This window comes from Nicotiana tomentosiformis, chromosome 2 (assembly GCF_000390325.3).
Source record: "Nicotiana tomentosiformis chromosome 2, ASM39032v3, whole genome shotgun sequence".
NCBI classification, from domain to species: Eukaryota; Viridiplantae; Streptophyta; class Magnoliopsida; order Solanales; family Solanaceae; genus Nicotiana; species Nicotiana tomentosiformis.
Window position 1 is genome coordinate 8,594,215 of NC_090813.1, and position 22,636 is coordinate 8,616,850.

At 36.8% G+C, this 22,636-nt stretch overlaps 2 protein-coding genes and 1 non-coding gene across 3 annotated transcripts; all 3 read right to left on the reverse strand.

Annotated features, from left to right (window-relative positions):
• Positions 1 to 11,309: 11,309 nt before the first annotated feature.
• Positions 11,310 to 11,657, reverse strand: LOC138904308 (uncharacterized). The gene has a single exon (XM_070192809.1). The coding sequence runs from the start codon at positions 11,655 to 11,657 to the stop codon at positions 11,310 to 11,312; it is 348 nt and encodes a 115-aa protein (XP_070048910.1).
• Positions 11,658 to 11,660: 3 nt separating this feature from the next.
• LOC104087808 (uncharacterized) lies at positions 11,661 to 12,209 on the reverse strand. Its single transcript, XM_009592367.2, has one exon. It carries the CDS (start codon positions 12,207 to 12,209, stop codon positions 11,661 to 11,663), a length of 549 nt encoding a protein of 182 aa, XP_009590662.2.
• An 8,067-nt stretch (positions 12,210 to 20,276) lies between these two features.
• LOC117273688 (small nucleolar RNA U3) lies at positions 20,277 to 20,493 on the reverse strand. The gene has a single exon (XR_004503704.1). It is a non-coding gene; the product is annotated as a small nucleolar RNA U3 (small nucleolar RNA).
• Positions 20,494 to 22,636: the final 2,143 nt, after the last annotated feature.

Sequence of the window (22,636 nt, forward strand, 5' to 3'; positions counted from 1 at the left end):
ACTGACATCTGACCCTACTGGAGCTGCTCAAACTGAAACCGCAACTCTTCCTTCTGGGAGGGTGGAATCTACCTGTCCAAGAAGATACTGGTGAACCTGTCCCAAGTCATGGGAGGAGAATCTGCTGGTCTGCCAAGAGCATAAGACTACCACCATCTATGGGCTTTACCCTCTAGCTAAAAAGTAGCGAAATCAACCCCATGGGATTCCAATATCCTCATGTTGTACAGTCTATCCTTGCAATGATCAATGAAATCCTGTGGATCCTCAAGTCGCTCACCCCCGAAGACAGGAGGATGTAGTCTAGCCCATCTGTCCAATAGTTTCTGAGGATCGGCGGCTACAGTTGGCCTGGGCTCAGGTATAGCTGCTGCCACTGGCTGGGCTCCACCCAAGGGTAGTGCACCCTGGGTCTGATATACAGCAGCTTCCTATCCATGAGCCTGCGCGGTAGGGGTCTATGCTCCCCCGCCCGCCCGAGATATGGCTGGGTCTGCCGGAAATAAACCGGCCTGAGTCATATTGTCCATGAATCGCAGCATATGACCCATGACATCCTGAAATCCCGGTGCAGATGTGAAGTCCAGCGGAGCTGGCTCTCCCACCGGCACCTCACCCTGCTCCTCAATAATGGGATGCTCTCCTGGATCCACTAGCGGCATAACTGGAATAGTCCTGGGACGTCCTCGCCCTCTACCACGGGCTGGAGCCCTCCCTCGGCCTCTAGCAACTGGGGGAGTAGCTCTTCCCTGGTCTGGAACTTTATTCGAGCATGTTCTCACCATCTGTGAGAAAATAAGAGAAGGATTTTTAGTGCTACATTAATTGCACGATGGAATGTGAAGAAAGGTAATTTCCTAACACCCTATAGCCTCTCGAAGATAAGTACAGACGTCTCCGTACCGATCCGCAAGCCTCAATTAGCTCTGCTCATAACGTGTGAGAGCTACGTGAACCTAGTGCTCTGATACCATGTTATCATGACCCAATTTCACCTATAGGTTATGATGGCGCCCAACATTATAGCTAGGCAAGCCAACTAATAAATTAAACATATATCGATAAAATTTAAATCCAAGAAAAATAATAAGACACCAAATTCTACCAATGTGTGTGCCAAGACCTGGTATTACAAGTGGATGAGAATCTAGTAGATTATACAAAACCTCAAATACTGTCTGAAATAAAAATAGACAGAATGAAAAATACAAGGAGAGACACTGGTAGCTGCACAACGGCTCAGAAAGGTAGCTCAACACTATGCCCCTGGATAACGTGGGTGTAAGGCGATAGGTCCCCCACTACTACTTGGCTCAGGTCCTGCACAAAACGTACAACAGGTGTAGTATGAGTACATAAACAACGTGTACCCAGTAAGTATCAAGCCGAATCTTGAAGTGGTAGAGACGAGATGGCCGACTTTGACACTCACTATGGGTCAATAATAATAATTGAAATAAAACTAGAATATTTTTATCAGCATGATTCACAAAATTTACAATAATTTATTTAACCAGTAGAAATAATTAAATTCCTTCAAATGCAAAAATTCCCAATATATCAGTTAAATTCCATCAATTCCAATAAAATTTTCAATTTATCAATTATCTTTACAAGTTGCAATAAACTATCAAAATATCGTGTAATTATTATTATTAGGCACGATTTCTGCCGAGGTCGTACAGCCCGATCCAGAGTGTCGTGTACACTGCCGAGGGATGTGCGGCACGATCCATAGATGCATCTATCCTGCCGAGGTGTTCGGCCTGCTCTACAAGAAAGAAGGACATTTTCTTATGTACCTCCGGAAGAAGACTATATTTATTATAATATAAATTCGGGAGAATGAACAGTTTCTTTTAACAATGAATTAATTTAAACAGAAAATCAAGTATATGAGATTTCCATCCTTTAATATTTTTATCTAAAAATTCACAATATATATATATATATATATATATATATATATATATATATATATATATATATATATATATATATATATATATATATCAAATAATATTAATTAAACAAAGAATACTATTTATACAAGTAATTCATGTTTTGAGTCCTAAACTACTCGGACTTTAGCATTAATAGTAGCTACGCACGGACTCTCGTCACCTCGTGCGTACGTAGCCCCCACATTTAGCGATAATTATTACTTTAATTACCTATGGGGTAATTTACCCCTCACAAGATTAGACAAGAGACTTACCTCGTCTTGCTCCAATTTAATCCACTAGTAGGTCTTTTCCTCGATTATCCAACTTCGATTGGCTTGAATCTAATCAAATATAATTCGATACAATCACTAAAATTTATAGGAATCAATTCTATAAGAAAATACTACATTTTCAATAAAATCCCGAAATTAATTAAAAATTTGTCCGTGGGGCCCAAGTCTCAAAATCTGGCGAAAGTTACGAAATCCGACAACCCATTCAATTACGAGTCCAACCATACCAGTTTCACTCAAATTCGACTCCAAATCGATACCGAAATCCCAAAAATTTATTTCTATGAGATTTCTAAAGATTTTCCAAATTTAAATCTCAAAACACTAATTTATGGTGAAAACAATGATATACTTGTATATGTAGACCAAATCCGAGTTAGAATCACTTACCCCAATATTTTTCCCTTGAAAATCAGTAAAAAGTCGCCTCTGCTCAAGCTCAGGTTCGTCAAAAATGGCAAATAGGACGAATGCCCTCTTTTATAGAACTGCCCAGGCAGCCTTCGGAATTAGGCCTCGATCGTGGCCCTCGAGCCTGAGCTTCGGTCATGGCCTCGAGCCTCAGACTCCGATAATGGCCTCGATCATGGCCTCGAGCCTCGGACTCGGTCATGGCCTCGAGCCTGGCATCGATTCTGTGCCTTCGATCGTGACCCTCAATCTTGGGTCTTGATCCTGGCCCTCGAGCCTTGCCTTCGATCATGGCCCTCGAGTTGGACCTTCGATCGTGGCGTCGACTCAGGCTGTCGACCCTAGGCTCGATCACAGCCCAGAATATCCAGCAGAAGGGAAAATTGCAGCAGCTTTTTGAGTCCAATTTTTTGATCTGTTAACCATCCGAAATTCACCCGAGGCCCTCGGGACCTCAACCAAATATACCAACAAGTCCTAAAACATCATACAAACTTATTTGAAACCTCAAATCACCTAAAACGACGCTAAAACCACGAATTATGCTCCAATTCAAGCTTAATGAAACTTAGAATTTTCAACTTCTACATTCGATGTCGAAACCTATCAAATCAACTCCGATTGACCTCAAAGTTTGCACACAAGTCATAAATGACATAACGAAGCTATGAAAATTTTCAGAACTACATTCCGACTCCGATATAAAAAAGTCAACTCCCCGGTCAAACTTCCAAACTTAAATTCCTATTTTAGCCATTTCAAGCCTAATTTAATTACGGACTTCCAAATAAAATTCCGAGCATGCTCATTAAAAGTCCAAAATCACCATACAAAGCTGTTGGAATCGTCAAAATTCTATTCCGGGGTCGTTTTCTCAAAATATTGACTGTAGTCAAACTTGGCCTTTTTAAAGCCAACTTAAGGAACCAAGTATTCTGATTTCAACCCCAAACACTTTCAAATCCCGAACCAACCATCTCCGCAAGTCATAAATCATTAAAAGTACATACAAACAATTTTATTTTAGGGAACAGGGTTCTAAAAGTCAAAATGACCGGTTGGGTCATTACACCTGCGGTCTTCGCACCCGCGGCGATTTCATCGCGCCTGCACCCGCGGTGATGTCATCGCGCCTGCGTTCTTCGTACCTGCGGTGATTTCTTTGCGCCTGCGGTCTTCGCACCCGCGGTGATTTCTTCGCGCCTGCGGTCTTCGCACCCGCGATGATTTCTTCGCGCCTGCGGTCTTCGCACCCGCGATGATTTCTTTGCACCTGCGAACTTCGCACCTGTGGCAAAAAATTTTGGCACCCGCGGTGGCTGGCCAGCCCATGCGTTTTCCGCTTCTGCGACTAATTCCTCGCATCCGCGAGCTCGTACCTGCAGCCCTTTTTTCGCGCAGGTGCGATCACACCAGCAGCCCAGCTGCTTCAGCTACTCCTCCAAATCCAAATTCGATCCGTTAAGCATCCGAAACTCACCCGAGGCCCTCGGAACCCCGTACGAAAATACCAACAAGTTCTATAATATAACACGGACCTACTCGAGGCCTCAAATCATATCAAACAACATCAAAACGACGAGTCGCACCTCAAATCAAAATCTATGAACTTTGAACTTTCAAATTTTATTTCTTGTGCCGAAACATATCAAATCAATCCGGAATGATTTTAAATTTTGCACACAAGTCATAAATGACATAACGAAGCTATTCCATATTTCCGAAATTAGATTTTGACCCCTATATTGAAAAGTCAACTCCCCGGTCAAACTTCCAAACTTAACTTTCTATTTTAGCCATTTCAAGCCAAATTCTACTACGGACTTCGAAATAATTTTCCGGACACGCTCCTAAGTCCAAAATTACCATACGGAGCTATTGAAATCATTAAAACTCTATTCTGGGGTCGTTTATACATAAATCACCATCCGGTCAACTATTTCAACTTAAGCTTCCAACATGAAATTTATTCTTCCAAGCTAACTCTGAAATACCTTAAAACCAAAACCGACAATTCACACAAGCAATAATACCTCGTAGGAAGTTATTCAAGACTTCAAATAGTTGAAAGGAGCGTAAATGCTCAAAACGACCGGTCGGGTCATTACAATCTCCCCCACTTAAATATACGTTCGTCCTCGAACATGCCATGAGTTATTTTCAAGCCACCAAATCACTATTCCATCTTATCACGCACGTACCCGGGGGTGATCTCACATCACCCTATTCTATATAGGCCTGACCACACAACATAAATGTAAATCATTAATTTAACCTTAGCCCAAAAACCATGGAGCCAAATTTCTAACATCCAGAATTCTTTTCAATACCCAAATCTCACATCTACACACTGTATAAGTATGAATAAGCTGTATCCAGCCATAACCATAGTCCCAGATATAATCACTTTCTATGCCGACCTACAATATTATCCTCCCAATATACCAGAATCCAACCCGATAGTATCCATTCTAGGTCCAATGACCTTATTTTATCAAACACCATTATTCCACATACATGCCACACCAATATATCTCAAGCCAAAAACTGGGCAATCTATGCACCCAAAAATGAAAAAATATCTCAAAGAAGAGAATCGTATTGTAAGTTCAACAAGCACCGCCACAACTGTAATGCTATAAGCTCATTATATATAATATAACCAAGACACACAAATTTAATAACAGTAAACAGCTCTTCTAGAGATCACATTAAGATCACTCGCACGGACAACTCACATGCTATAGTATCAATACCTGGACCCGCACGGACAACTCACGTGCCAATAATATAAATATCTTGACCCGCACGGATAACTCATGTGCCAATAATATAAATATCTGGACCCGCACGGACAACTCACGTACCAAAAATATTAGTACATGGATCTGCACAGACAACTCACGTGCCAATAACATAATCCGCTTGGCATGGTCACATGCCTCTAATCCAAGCATAACGTACGGGAGCAATCAAATAAGTACACATGAACTATCATAACTGATCACAACTCCAGCACTCGCATCGCTATCACATCCTTCGTGCATGATCATCCCACTAGGAATATTCCCATAATTCCTCCATGCCATATAGCAATAATTTAAATATCAGCAGTTTATCAATCAGGTGGGTACTGCAATATCGATGAACATCCATAAGTCAAAACACAACGCGCCTTCTGAAATGTGCACCCTTCTCAGGGATTACCGAGCAACTATAACATTCACCTAAATATATATAACACTGACCATTCCATTCAGAATCCATGATCTTACTTTCAAGAATGAACTACTACCTCATACATATAAATCTTATCCCGCACAACACACTACATCTATCACATGAAAAAAATAAGAATCTCATTATAAACTCTGAGTCACTAGCAAATTACATACCCTATTAGTTGGAACTTTTCTCTTGCTTCTTTCCCGGAGGAAATCATAATGCACAATACGTTTTCCCATACCAGTAGAAAATATCCGGTTCCAACCATGGTAGAGACCATCAAGAACACTTTGAAATCTATTCCCACTAATTCAAGCTATCAGAACTAATCTCCTCTATCTCGTCCAAGCCACACTGGTCACCAAAACCCAAGAATATTGCCACCAAAACATCTATAAAGCCTCCACATCATTATTATCCAAAAGAACTGAGCATGCCATTACCATACTGGTGTAGCCTACAGCCCCATGGTCCTATTTCCTCCGAGGTTCTCCTGGATTACTTTCAAGTTGACATTTCTCATTATCAGAACACTACTATCCTTACCCAAAGCACACTATAAGACATCCCAACATAAAACCATACCGTCCTAAGGTCCATAAGTCATCTTATTCTTCTTAAGCACCACAACCGTAATACTCACTCTAAAAATACCTTATTTGAGTCTAAGACCGTTTCATTCACCTTCCTGATACTGAAATATAAAATCCATAATGATATACAAAAATGCTATAAGTCTCGACACCATCCAAATTAAATCTCACATTTTAGCCATAAATAAATCCGCCGAAAATTCTCAATCGTTACATATTAATCTCGAATCCATTAGAACTTTCCCGAGAGTCACCCCCTTTGTTCAAATCCACATTACACCGCCCAAATGGGCCAAAAGACACGTGCTCCATTAGCACAACAACACTCAAAGAAGTAACTCTACTTTAATACCACTTATCAAATCATACTCCGTGCGCACTACATCATTCACGAATAACAACTCACTCACCTCGTGATTTTTATATACCCATAAAGCGAAATATATTACGTATCCAAAAATTTCCTTACTCGAATCATTCTCAAAATCCACCTCTACAAGTCATCACTGATTCCCAAGTATACTTCAAACCATAACAAAAGAATTTGACACATAACTATGAATTGAATTGTCAATAGCAGGCTCCCCCACTTGGATCAAAGCCATAGATTAAAATACCTGATAACTCACAATACCCATACTTTATTACAGCCTTAATACTGTAGTCAGTTCAACTAAAATTCTTCTCAAGCTCAAGACACACCAACCATAAAATACCTCAATCATCAGCTAATCTTGCATTCATTCTCTTAACACTCAATTCAACTTTCTCAACCAGATTCAAATTCAAGTCTCAACATATACGCCCCGCTAGCAGAAAAGAAACTCTCTATTCACATCATAAGGAACACAACTACATATATTGCTCCTCAGGAGATAACCCACCTGCTTAGTATCAAATTGGCATCTTGTTATACCCTTTCGCAACCACAATTACTATGAAATCACTTAATCTTTCTGAGTCCAAACTCATTAACCAGACACGAGAATTAAATTTTCCCAAAAAAAATTTAACAACGCGAAGAATCTTTCAAAACATTCACACTCGATATTGTACGTCACATCAAACGAAAATAAAACACATAATGGGCCGCACCTGCGCGCTCGCGCCTGCGGACATCCCTTCCGCTTCTGCGCATCTTGCGCATTTGCGAATAGCCTTGCGCATTTGCGGGCATCGCAGATGCGGAACTTCCTCGCACCTGCGACCCCAGGCCAACTCTCGACTTCTCGCATTTGTGCTTTCATCTCCGCATGTGCGAGTCCGCTGATGTGCACAAATTCTCCGCACCTGTGGAGACTGACAAGTCCAGCTCTTCTCGCACATGCGCCTCCATCTTTCCATGTGCAGCTCGCACACCTGCGGTCTCTTTTCTGCAGGTGCGAAACACCAGAACTAGCAAAGGCACCAAATCTTTCCTAAGTCCAAGTTTCTTCCCGTTAAGCATCCAAAACATACCCGAGGCCCCCGGGACCTCAACCAAACATACCAACCACTCCTAAAACACCCTACAATCTTAGTCGAGCCTTTAAACCACGTCGAACAACACCAAAATCATGAGTTAAGTACGGATTCAAGCCTAAGAATTTAAATTTTTTCAAATTCTACAAACGACGTCGAACCACATCAATTCTAGTCTGAATGCCCTCAAATTTTACAAACAGGTCACAAATGACACTACGAACCTACTTCCACTTTCGGAATGGAATTCCGAGCTCGATATCAAAATTTTCACTATCGGCCGAAATCGCCGAAAAACTAACATTCGCCAATTCATGCCTAAATCTACTACAGACCTCCAAAACACATTTTGTACGTGCTCCTAAACCCAAAATCACTCAACGGAGCTAACGGAGTTAACGGAATTCCATTCCGGATTCGTCCTCACACAGTTTTGATTACGGTCCAAACTTTAAGGCTTAAACTCACAACTAGTGACTAAGTGTCCCAAAACTCCCCGAATTTCATAACCAAATACTCCCGTAAAATCCCAAAAGCAGAAATAAATATAGAAAAAGCAGATATTAGGGGATCGGGGCTTAAATTCTCAAAACGACAGACCGGGTCATTACAGGCATACCGATCACCATGGAATTACTCCTGTATAGGTGACTCTATCTTTGTAGAGGCCTTCATAAAATGTTATGATTGTACAATAACCTGGATATTAACTAGATCAATTGGTTAGGCAATTTTATTATGCAAATTTATACGGGACTTATAAGGCTCCATTGCTTCACCCTCAATGGCTACGGGTAGGAAAATGTAGTTTTGAGTTTAATGTCGCCAGCTCGACTTATTTTCTACACGATTCTTCATTCAATTAGAGTAACTGATGGTTGTTTCTCAAATTGCCCTCCAAAATATAATTTTAGTCTGTGACCATTTACATTAAACTTTGCTCCAAAACTGATCTGCTGAATCTCAATAGCACCATATGAAGTAACATTGTAAGGACCTGTCCATCTGGATTTTAATTTTTCAGGGAATAGCCTAAGTCAGCTATTGTAAAGAAGTACCTTATCTCCAATTTTGAAATTCTTTTTTCGGATCAAATTTTTGTGCCATATTTTTTGTTTTTTCTTTGAAAATTCTGGCATTTTCATAGGCTTCCAACCTCAAATCTTCTAATTCATTAACCTGAAAAAACCTATTTTTACCAGCAGAGGTCAAATCAAAGTTTAGTGCTTTCAATGCCCAAAAAGCTTTGTGTTCTAATTCAACTGGCAAATAACAAGTTGTTCCAAAGATAAGTCTATATGGGGATGTTCCAATCGGTGTTTGAACGCTATTCGGTAAGCCCATAATGCATTATCTAATTTTAAAGACCAGTCTTTCCTAGAAATTCCAACCGTCTTCTCAAGAATTCGTTTTAACTCGCGGTTCGAAACTTCAACTTGTCCTGGAGATTGAGCATGATATGGTGTTCCTATTTTGTGAGTCACACTATATTTTGATAGCAAATTAGAGAATTGCATATTCATAAAATGAGTTCCTTGGTCACTAATGATGACTCGCGGTGTGCCAAATCTAGTAAAAATATTTTTCTAAGAAATTTATACATTGTACGAGCATCATTCTTTCTTGTGGGGATCGCTTCAACCCATCTTGACACATAATCCACAGCCACAAGAATATATTTAAAAGAGTGAGATGAAGGAAAAGGTCCCATAAAATCTATTCCCCAAATATCAAATATTTCACATACCTGTATCGATTGCAATGCCATATCATCTCTTTTAGTGATGTTACCTGTTCTCTGACACCTATTACATTGTGCAACGCATGTTCGGGCATCTTTAAAGAGTGTCGGCCAGAAGAATCTAGCTTCCAAAACCTTAAAAGTTGTTCGATTTGTTGCATAATGACCTCCAATTGCTCCATGGCAGTGATATAAAATTTTGGTCATCTCTTCTTCGGGCACACATCTTCTAATTATATTATCTGCAAAAAATTTAAACAAGTAAGGTTCGTTCCACAGATAATACTTTCCATCAGATATAAGTTTTTTCCTTTATTGGTACGAGAGATCTTGGGATGTCCACTTTCTAACCAAGTAGTTTGCAATTTCTGCAAACTAGGGTGGTTGAGTCACCACTGAGTCAATTGAAAAAATATTTTCATCAGGAAATTCTTCCTTTATCTCACTAAACTCAAGGGGAGGATTTTCTAATATAGACAAATGGCCAGCTACCTGATTCTCCGTCCCCTTTTTATCTTTTATCTTAAGATCAAATTCTTGCAGAAGTAAAATCCACCTTAACAACCTAGGTCTAGCATCCTTCTTTGCTAAGAGGTATTTCAAAGCTGCATGATCAGTAAAAACTGTGACCTTAGTTCCTATCAAATATGGACAAAATTTATCAAATGGAAGTACTGCTCCTAGTAACCCTTTCTCTGTTGTGGCATAATTAAGTTGAGCCTCATTCATTGTTGTACTAGTATAGTAAATGGGACAAAAAATCTTATCTTTTGTCTGGCCTAAAATAGCTCCTACTGCTATATCACTAGCATCACACATAACCTCAAAAGGTTGATTCCAATAAGGAGACACAACTACATGGGCAGTTGATAACTTTTTCTTAAGGGTCTCAAATTCATCTAGGCAATCACTTGAAAAATTAAACTTAGTATCTTTCATCAAGAGGTTAGTCAGTGGTTTTGAAATCTTTGAAAAGTCTTTTATGACCCGTCTGTAAAAACATGCATGACCTAGAAAACTTCTAATGCCTTTAATAGTTGTGGGAGGGGATAATCCTGCTATAAGATCAATTTTAGCCTTATCAACTTCTATCCCTTGAGCAGTAATTTTATGTCCTAAAACAATTCCCTCATCAACCATAAAATGATATTTTTCCCAATTAAGAATCAAGTTTGTCTGTTCACATCTCTTAAGAACTAAAGTCAAGTGATAAAGACAATCCTCAAATGTTTTTCCAAAGAGTGTAAAATCATCCATAAAAATCTCAAAAAATTTATCGGTCATGTCAGAGAAAATTACTAATATGCAACGCTGAAATATAGTAGGGGCGTTGCATAAACCAAATGGCATTCTCCTATAAGCATATGTTCCATGTGGACATGTGAAGGTTGTCTTATCTTGATCTTATGGTGCAATTGGTATGTGGTTATACCCAGAATAGCCATCAAGAAAACAATAAAACCTATATCCTATAATTCTTTCCAAAATTTGATTAATAAATGGCAAAGAAAAATGATCTTTTCTAGTAGCATCAATGAGATGTTTGTAATTAATACAGACTCTCCATCCTATGATAGCCCTGGTAGGTATGAAACTCCTTTCTTTGGCATTACCTAAACAGGACTTACCCAAGGACTGTCTAAATAGGATAAATGATACCTGCCGCCAGAAGTTTTACAATCTTCTTTTTTACCACTTCCTGCATTGATGGATTCAATCTCCTTTGGGGTTGGACTACTGGCTTGTATTTATCCTCCATGAGGATTCTATGAGTACAAACAACTGGATTAATCCCTTTGATATCTGCTATTTTCCACCCTAAGGCTCCTTTGTGTGTTTTCAAGACTTCAATTAATCTCTCTTCTTGTTCTGGAGTCAAAAAAGATGAAATAATCATTGGACATTGTTCTTTCTCAAGATATGCATAGTTTAAATGAGATGAGAGAATTTTGAAATCGGGTTTTGGCAGAACTTCTTCTGGTTGCATCTCTTAATCCTCATAATCCTTTTCTAATATTTCAGCTTCTCTTATGATGGTGGGATCATCATCTTGTATGGTGCCTGATTTGGCAAAGCATCTTTCCATTGAGTCTGGAGTTAATTGATCGTCTCTAAATTCATCTGTAAAATAACTAATCATGTCAATTGAAAAGCATGAATATGATGATTCATCTCCGAAAAATCTTAGTATCTTTTGCATGTAAAAAATGACCCTTTCTTCATCAACTATTAGAATTAGTTGTCCTTGATGGACATCTATAATTGCTCTACCTGTAGTAAGAAATGGTCTACCCAAAATAATTGGTTCATCATGGCACTCCTTCATTTTAAGCACTATAAAATCTACAGGAAAAATAAATTTATCTACTCTCACAAGTACATTTTCAATTATTCCCTTAGGTTTCTTAGTACTCTGATCTGCAAATTGAAGAGAGACACCAAGATCTTTCAAGTCACCAAGATTTGATTTTCTAAAAATAGAAAATGGCATCAAATTTATTGAAGCTCCAGAATCGCAGAGTGCTGTTTCAAAATACATTCCTCCTAAAGTGCATGGAATTGTAAAATTGCCTGGGTCACCCAGTTTTTGCGGTAGCTTATTTTGAAGTATAGCACTACATTTTTCCGTTAGCATTACCATAGAAACTTCTTATAATTTTCTTTTTCTTGACAAAATTTCTTTCAGGAATTTGGCGTAAGAAGGCATTTGCAACAAAGCATCAGTAAAAGGAATATTAATGTGAATCTGTTTTAAAATCTCTAAAATTTTTGCAAATTGACTATCAAGCTTTTCTCTTTTCATTTTTTGTGGAAAAGGAATTGTCACAGGGAGAGGTGTCATTTTTTCAATATTCTTCTCATCATTTTTCTTGACTTCTTTATCTTCTAATTGTTCAGAGGGTGTTTCAAAATTCTTACCCTTGTTTACCTGTTGTTTTGACAGGTTCTTTTCTTGTCTGACAGTATTGGGTTCATCAAGCTCCTTACCTGATCTTAAGGAAATGGCCTTAAGGTGTTCCTTTGGGTTTTTTCTCGTATTGTTCGGTAAGGGGCCTTGAATTTTTTCTGACACAAGAGTTTCCAATTGGCTCAAGTGGATTTTCAAATTTTTAAGGGCTGAATTTTGGCTTTCCATTTTTTCACTAGTGACCTTAATGTATTTGTACAAAAGGTCATCAAGCCTTGGATGTGCTTGTTGAGGCTTTTGCTGATATGGAGCTGCTTGTTGATAAGGTCTGAAATTTGGTTGCCCATGATTTTGATTTTGGTAACAGGTGGACCTTGTACTTGTGGCTTTTGGAAGATCTGAGAGTTCTTATAACCATTTGGATTACTCCATTGAAATCCTGGATGTTTATGTGTCATTTGACTTCCAAAGGGTTACTGCTTGTAATCGATTGCATTGACCTGTTCGCCATTTTAATTGATTGCTTGGCATTCATGATTCAGATGGTTTCCTCCACACATATCATAAGCCTCAGACTGGTTTGGTTATTTTGTATTCACTTGAAAAGATTCAAATTTTTGTGCCAAAGCAACAATCTGTTGTGTTAGTGTGTTTAAAGCATCAACTTGATTTACCGTAGCGGCCCTTTTGATGATTACATGCTCAGATGGCCATTGAATGGCATTTTCAAAACTTTCATTCAATAACTGCAATGCTTCTTCTGTGGTTTTTCCCATCACAAAACCTCCTGTAGCTGCATCAATCACATTTCAAGAAGAGGGTTTTAACCCGTGATAAAAAATATACAATTGCATGTCTTCAGGAATATCATGGTGTGAGCATTTTCTTAACATTGATTTTAATCTTTTCCAAGCTTGATAAACTGACTCAGTATCAGTCTATAAGAAATTAGATATGTCTTGCCTTAACTTTGTTGTTTTAGCAGGAGAAAAATATTTATTCAAAAACTTCTGAGTCATCTGGTCCTATGTGGTAATTGACCCTTGAGGTAAACTTCGCAACTATGTTTTGAAATCTCCTTTTAAAGAAAAAGGAAATAGCCTTAACTTGATAGCTTCAGGAGGTACTCCATTGTACTTAGCAGTTTCAACAAGTTCCATAAAATCAATTAAATGACTGTGTGAATCTTCACTTGAATCTCTAGTGAAGGTACAAGATTATTGAATCGTTTGAATCAGGCCGGTCATGATTTCAAATTTGTTGGCTGCCACTGGAGGCTTCCTGATACTAGATTCACAGTTAAAGCGGTCAGGTCTAGCATAATCCCTTAGGATTTTGTTTGCTGGTCTTGGCGCCACTTCATCAAACTGATCTTCTAAATGGACCGGTAGTGGTACTTTGGGTAGATTGTTATCATCTTCTAATTGAAGTTCCATTCTGTCACAAGTTATCTTTGAGAAGATAATGCGTGTCCTTTCCTGCGCAATCGAAGAGATCTTTCAATTTCAGGATCGTAATTAGCCAACTCTTTTGTAGAAGAGCGGGACATAACCTACTTAAAAATTTGAAAGTAAGAAAATATTACATTAATTCCTAATGTAGTGTTAGTAATTGACAACTAAACTAAAGAAAATTTCAAAGATAGATAGTTAGTGAAGAAAAACTAATACCATAATATTGTAGATACTAATACTAGTAATTAGGCTACTAAAAAAATATATATATAAAAAATAAAATATTAAAACAATGAAACTAACAAGGAAGTGTTAGTAGTAATACTAACAACTAATTGAGATAATAGAGATTTATTAAGTATAAACAAAAGTTGGACTAGTGAATAATAATAGTTATCAGTGAGAATAACAGTGTAGAAGTACTAATGATAATAATATTAATAATAATAATAATAATAATAATAATAATAATAATATAATATTACAAAATAATAATAAGAAGAAAATAATAATAATAATAATAATAATAATAAGAAAATAATAATAATATAATAATAATAATAATAAGAAAATAATAATAATATGTAAACAACAAACTATATTGAAAATAGAAAGAGAAGTACGTCGAAGTACTGGCAATGAGAAACAAAAAATGATACAACAGGTGATAGTACTAGAAATAATTAAACTAAATATAATGAGGGAAAGCTAATGATAGCAATAATAGGAAGAGGTACAAATATATTTTTTTTTTAAAGTGTTATTAATACGTAGTGATAATATTATCAGAAAAATAACAATAATAAGATCTCATGTTAGTAACAAAATATTAAATCTGAAGTAGATGTATGCCAATCCCCGGCAACGGCACCAAAAATTTGACGAGGCCAATGTGTATAGGATATTTCTTCTCGTGCTTTGTCAAATTCTAGTATAGTTTAAGATATCGTCCCAAAGAGATTGAAAAATCTATGCTACAAACTTGTAATATTTTAGCTACTATTTGAGAGAACCAAATTGATGGAAAGAGAGTAGGATTTTGAATTTGTAAATTATTTAAACAAAAACAACTTTTGAAAAATTTATATTTAAAAAGTGTTGGGAATCATTGAATTTACTTGACAATATTTTTATAATGAAATCTCAAATTCTACATATATTTCACTAATGGATAATTGCTTATTGTTAATACAATTATGCTTTGCTCACTAGAAAGTAAACAATTAATAATACTCCTTGAGGTTATATTATTTACTCACTTACGACTAGTGATGATAAGACCGAAATATATATCTTGCTTGAATTGTGCCAAGAAGTAGTAAAGACCTCATCAGACTATCTTTACGAAAAAATCAATAATATTGCTTATAACAATTCCTTCATGAGAATTAGAATTAAAGTAAGCAAAAATCAAGATTTGGAATGCTAGATTGCTGAAAAGGACCCTCTATCTACTTATTCACGCTAGTCAATATGTATCAATTTTGCTTCGTGAGAATTACAAGATCAATACAAGTAACTTTAAAAATAAATAGATTGATGTGACTAATTAAAATCTAACATCCCAACACAATATAAAAGTGGAGCTAGAAAATCTGAGGCCAAGTATGTAATAAGATTGAAAAAACTATTATAATTATATATATATCAAGCTCATCAATTATCCCAACAAAAAGACACTGCTCCATTATAGAGTATTTGAAAAAGAAAGGACTTCTATAATATGGCCTATATTGCCAACACTACCAGGAAATCTGAAAATTACAAGAAGTAAAGAAAAAAGAACAAGAAAGATTAAGAGACCAAAGCATTAGAAAATAAAGTGGCTCTTTTGTTCCTTTATCCTCGATGCCTACTACACAGAGAGTTGCCTTCTATTTATAGAAGTGCATTTCTTCTTGAAATGTTGTGATGTTAACTGATAGTGAGGAGAATGTGTCCCAAGGAAGATGCATCTTGAAGAAGATGTGTCATAACCTTCTTGCGTTGTGAATTGAATCTGTTACAACCTTCTCGTTTCTTTCATTTTCTTGCTTTATTAATAGTATTCTTATCTCCTGCAAAACATTGTTAGACAATACAGAGAATCAAAATATTATATAAATACTTTATTTAAAATAGTATATTTTTAAGTATATAATATATTGTCACGACCCAATTTTCCCCTCCGTGTGACGTCGTGACGACACCTAGTCTCTACAACTAGGTAAACCTAACATTTTGCGGAATAATGAAATAAAAAAAAATAAATTTAACCAACTATTCAAAAATAAACAACAAATCCCAAAACCCGGAACATCGTGAATCACAAACTACAGAAGGAAAATTCTAGTGTCTCTATAAATCAGAATCTAACAAGGAAAAATACAGATAATAATGGATATGAGAAAGAGTAGAAGGAGACTCCGAGGTCTGCGGACGCGGCAGATATACCTTGAAGTCTCCAAGGCTATCCCGGCTCACTGATAGTGCGGCTGATAAGGTGCACCTAGATCTGCACACGAAAAACATGCGCAGAGAGCAGCATGAGTACACCTGTCACGACCTAATTTTCTCTCCGTTGGGTATCGTGATGGCACCTAGTCTTAGGGACTAGGTAAGCTTAACAATAATTAAAACAACAACATTATTTAAATAGAATCTCTTACAATTCTCAAAACCGGTAGTACAAGTCATAAGCTCTACAGAGTGTTTGCTAGAAAACTTCTAAATACAATGTCCAGAAATAAGAATAAACAGTGTAAAATGAAAACTGGAAGGTGACTCCGAAGCCTGCGAACGCAGTAGCAGGTTTACCTTGAGTCTCCACAGCAACAGTCCACACAGCTAGCTAACGAACAAGTACCTGGATCTGCACAAATATGTATAGAAGAGTAGCATGAGCACACCACATCGGTGCCCAGTAAGTATCAAGACTAATCTCGGTGGAGTAGTGACGAGGAACAGTTCTAATAAACCGAACAGATATAAGTACATGAATACCATAAGTATGATGTCTACATAAAGACTATGCAAAATGTCTCACAATACAGTAATGGCATTAAAGCAAGAAACAACAAGTATCAACGGAATATCATGAAAATGACGCAAACAAAGTGAATGGAACACAACCTAAATCCGGAATCACGAATACAGCAAGGACAAGTAATAACTCAGTAATTACAACCGCTTTTACATTAGGTTTTAGTCAACAACTCCACGAGGTACCGAACCTTGGACAATTCACAACTCACAGGTCTCAATACCTGAACTCTAACACTTGGCATCATGTTCCCTCATAACACCTCATAACAACACTGACGACTCACATGCCAATAGAGCCATTCTCAGATAGAAGATAATTAAACAAGGGTAAGCATCTATGCTCAATAATATCAAGAACACCTCTTATCCGATAAGAGTGCTTAACTACGTGTATGTTTGTGCAAGTGTCCTAATGTGATGACCCAAAATGTCATCTTTAAATTTAATAAGTAATTATGTATTCTAAGACCTTGAAAAGCACTATTTATCATTTCTCGACTTGCGTGCGCAGTCCGTATAATTTTTCAGAATGTTTTTATGTGAAAAATGGATTAAAATGGGAAATAAAGTTTTAAAATTCAAGTGAGTTGACTTTGGTCAACGTTTTTAGCAAATAGACCCGGATCAGTATTTTGACAGTTCCGATAGCTCCGTATCGTGATTTGGGACTTGGGCGTATGCCCAAAATTTAATTTGGAGGTCCCTAGCTCAAGTTATGACCATTTAACGGAACTAGCAATTTAAAGGCTAAATATTCCAAGTTTGACCATGGGGTTGACCTTTTTGATATCGGAGCCGGAATCCAATTCTAGAAATTTGAACAGCTTTGTTATGTCATTTATGACTTGTGTGCCAAATTTGAAGTCATTACGGATTCATTTAATATGTTTTAGCACGAGATTTGCAAATTGAAAGTTTAAAACTCAAAATTCGAATCGGGGTGTGAATTGTAATTTTAGCGTTGTTTGATGTGATTTTAGACCCCGAGTCAGTTCGTATTATGTTACGGGACTTGTTGGTATATTCGAGCGAGGTCCCGAGTACTCCGAGAGTGAAACGGATTGAAATTGAAACAAGAATTAGACTTAAGCAAAATCTGAAATTTTGAGTTCTGGTGTAATCGCACCTGCGGAATTTTGACCGCAGGTGCGAGCTCGTAGAAGCGAGACATCCATCGCATATGCGGCCTTCGCAGGTGCGGCCCTTGTGCGCAGATGCGGACGTCGCAGGTGCGACATTTTGTCCGCAGATGCTGAACCTCGCCTGGCAGCTCCTTTTCGCAGATGCGAGATTTTTCTCGCAGATGCGAGCTCGCATGTGCGAGCCCAGGCACCACAGATGCGAAAACGCTGGGCAGAATACATAAAATCGGGTCTTAGCCATTTTTACTCATTTTTGAGTTTTGAGTCTCGGATTTGGGCGATTCAAGGGGGATTTTCACGACTTTGAACTGGGTAAGTGTTCTTTATCATAATTTTTACCATTGTAAAGAAATAAATACTTTTGGTAAAGCCTCTTCGTCCCAATCAGAATCTATACTATATTAAAAGCACGAAGGCCCTTAGGGAAATATCGTTCGTCTTTTTTACCCTTTAAAAATATATTTTATATTGAACAAAATAGTAATTTGCTTATCTTCCTAATATTTAGGACTTCTAAATCAACTAAAATTTTATTTATTATATCTTTCCTTATACATATATATTGAATAACTCACCATGCGAAAATATTGTAAGGAAAGGATTCAGTGGCAATAATGATAAAAGAATAGTACAATTAAAGTGAGTGTTCAAGCTAAGTGATTTTTGCCAAACAAATTAAAATACTCTTAGTGGAAAGGAAAATTGATAACGTAGATTTATGGAAATAATCCGCCTATTCTATTTCTTTTTTTCCTAAATATTAGAAAAAGTATAGCTATAGTTGTGTCATAATAAATTAAATAATTTATATAAGGTAAAATTTTAATTAATTTTAAAGTTTTTTTTCTACAGAATTCAAATAAGGAAAGATATAATAATTAAAATTTTAGTTAATTTAGAAGTCCTAAATATTAGGAAGATAAACAAATTACTATTTTGTCAAATATAAAATATATTTTTAAAGGGTAAAAAAGGCGAACGACATTATATAAATATTATACAATTGATAAAGAGAATAATATAGTGTTCGAGTAGGAAAAAAGTTCGAAAATAATTCGCATCTTCATACTATGTCAAAAGCATGAAATCTCAACAAATAATTAAGTCTTTGAATTTATAAATTAGCAAAAAAAACACCAATTCAATAATTTTCAAAATCATTATGTAAGTAAAATTATTTGTCAAGTTGATAAAACTTTTAAGGTACATATTTTTATTTTCACTAGAAAAGCATCGGCCATGAATGAAATAAGAAAATAGAGCAAAATCCATTATAATATAGTATTAAAAATTAAATTGCTAAACATGCTAAGTTGAAGCATTAAGGATGTAACATAAGACAAAAGATATTCAAAATAAGTGTGTTATTATTTTTCTTTCTTTTATATTCATTTCAAAAATGATAATTTCCTATAATTTTTAATGTAGTATTATATATTTTTGTAATTCAATATTAGTTACTTAAAACTTTTATTGTTATTTATTAACATTTTTCTTTGAGGAGTTCTACCTCATCACTCACAAATTTCTAAAATACCAAAAGATTCAAATTCTTTAATTTATTTTGTTATCTTTGAATAATTATGGTAAAAATATTTTTTGTATTATTTGCTTATAGTGTTTGGTAACAAAGATAATAATAATTTTTATAAGATATTTCACGTCTTATAAATCATAATAAGGGCATATAAAAACTTATGTGGAGTAGGATTTCTTTATTTTATTGAATTAGCTTAGGGAGATTAAAATTCGTTATTTAAGGAACTTACATTTTTTTCTTTAGTATTTGTTCAATAACGAAAAATATATTATTTATGTAATTTTTAAAATTTATATATTCATTGATACGTGTAGTACTCGCGCGCAAAGCGCCTACTAAGACTAGTCTAAAACCAATATACAATTTAGGTGAAGTAGATTGCTTAGCTTATAGGGAAGGCTTGTTGTCTCGAAAAGTTATTCTAGTGAATATGAATGGTGAATTTTAGCAGTCATCTATGGTGAAATTTGCAGGAGGGATTCAGCTAAACTTCAAGTGACAGAAATGGAGAACATCAAGAGCAAAACAAAGGAATTGGAGTCTGTCAGACAGCCATTAGACCATCCCAACACCCATGGTTAGGGGGCTGAGAACGATCATCTATGGCACCATAACCCGAGGGCCGTGGGAGCTGTTAATCACGCTCTGGTCCAATGGCCATGTCTCATCAACCAGACTTGGTTTCCTGTCTCCTTAGAACTCAAGGATACAGTGGTACGAGCCTATAGAACAGATCAGATGTTAAATGGGTTTGTTTGATGATTTTGTCCTAATGGCATCTTGATGTCTTGATTTCTCAGCAGTTTTGCTTTAAAATTTTGGAAAGAAATACTTGAGACGTTTACCAGTGTTACTTCTCTCAATGTGTCTGAAGGATCATATGTTTCTGGAGCACTAGATGATTTGCTTCATAGAGAGGTTATTGTTTTATGCAAATCTTGCTGTGAGAAGGATAAGAGCCTAAGGAAAGAGTTGATGCTACTGAGGTCCATGCTCTATTTTCTCTGACATTTTGACCAGATGATTTTCCACCATATACATTGTATCCCTCTTGTTTTCTACCTTTAAATCCTATCCTTATTTTTGTATGGAATACATTGATGTTGGAAAAAGAAAGTTGAAACATTGAACAAGGCAATGAACTTCAGGCCAAAAAGTGCAGAAAGAAGTACTTGTAGCCATTGAAAATGAGATTGCTGCAATCCGTGATGGCAATGAGCATGATCAAAGCTTAGGGCGCACCTACTCTCAGGCTTAACTTTACAAAATCAATTTGCGTCCTTTTCTCTTTGACTCCATTTTGTACTTCAAACCGAATATCTTGAGGGGTTGTACTACAAATGGGAGACAATGCGAGATTAAGAGTCTGTTTGGCCAAGCTGCAAAGCTGCGGGATGACAATAAAACTCTAGATTACAGAAGCTGCTCTTCTGGAGGCACAAGGGCTGCCTTTTGTTGATGACCTGCAACACAAAAACCAAGACCTGATATAACATATAGATATAGACGAGACCTGCCATCACTTTGTGATATTAATAGGAGCATATATACTCTCCTATTAGCTGCCACTATCCAGATTTTCATGTAAAGCATCTTGACTCTTTCTACAGGAAGAGGACAACAAGATACACATACAAGAGGTTGCAATGTTGAAAAACTAACATCACCTATTGATGAGTTTGAGGAAGCTATATTGGCTGCTAGATAAAAACAACACTTAATGTGACCGTATTTAAGCACTAGGAACTTCTTGGCCCGACTAGACTAGCTATATTCTTGTAGGGAGAAATGCAATACCTTAAAAGATAAACTAGCGATTGCAAAGGCAGAAGCATGGTTGAAGGTGTGGAACTAGATGTCTCAGAAAATTATACCGTTCTGCTCTTCTTGTGGACTCCTACTAATGGCATCTTGATGTTTCAGGAAAAGTAGCAACTATGCTTTGAGTTTTGGAAGAAAGACTTGAGACATATACCAATATAACTTCTCTCATGGTGTGTGAGGTCGATGCATAAGCACCGGGTGCTAACAACATGTCTCTTGGAGGAATTGAAAATTTGTCTAGACTCTCCTCTGGTGGCTTTTCATCAAGGAAAACAAGTTTCCAATATGGATCATCCCGGTCCAATGGCAGCATAGCTGGCTAGCTCATCCGATGGAATAACAGATAAGTGGATCAAGAAAAGTGTGTCCAGTTCATGGATCAGAAATGAAAGTAGTCTAGTGAAACGACTATTTCAACTGCAATGATCATGTACTTTCAAATTGTTTAAGCCTACAATGGACCAATGTAAAATCAATCGTATCATTGTGTCAATATGAGCTGTATGCATCAGAGCTAGCATCATGGTGCTTGTGAGAGCCTCAAACCTTAAATAGATCGGCTCAGGTCTCGTGCTTGTAATTCTTGGAGAGCTTATACATCATATAATCCGATTGTATACGGCCAAAACCAAGTTCGCCCTTCATATGAATAATCGAGATTGGAACGTGATAGACCAAGGTTCAATTTTGTGTAATATCAAGCCATGATGCGAAGTTAGGTTACCGAGTTTGAGACCCAGAGGTCAAGCAAAATAGAGACCGGTCAAGTTTGAGACCAGCCAAGATCGGGATCGAGCTAAATGGAGACCGTTAAAAGATCGAGATTGACCAAGATCTAGATCGGGCTAAATACAGAGACCGATCGAGGAAAGCTTATCGAGCCAAAAAACAGAAAGCCGGAATATCCGCAATTGGGTGAGAATCTCGGCGAAAATCACAACGCATATCAAGAAGAGACCAATTAATTAATCTATCATGAGATTCTCTGTTGTATTTAAAAATATAATATTAAGAATAGAACCTCCCCACAATATAAAGGAGGGTCTAATTATTTGTAAGGGAGATTGGTTCAGA

Coding starts and splice junctions, on each gene's coding strand:
- LOC138904308 (XM_070192809.1), bottom strand. CDS start 11,657: ATGCAACCAGAAGAAGTTCTGCCAAAACCCGATTTCAAAATTCTCTCA.
- LOC104087808 (XM_009592367.2), bottom strand. CDS start 12,209: ATGTATTTTGAAACAGCACTCTGCGATTCTGGAGCTTCAATAAATTTG.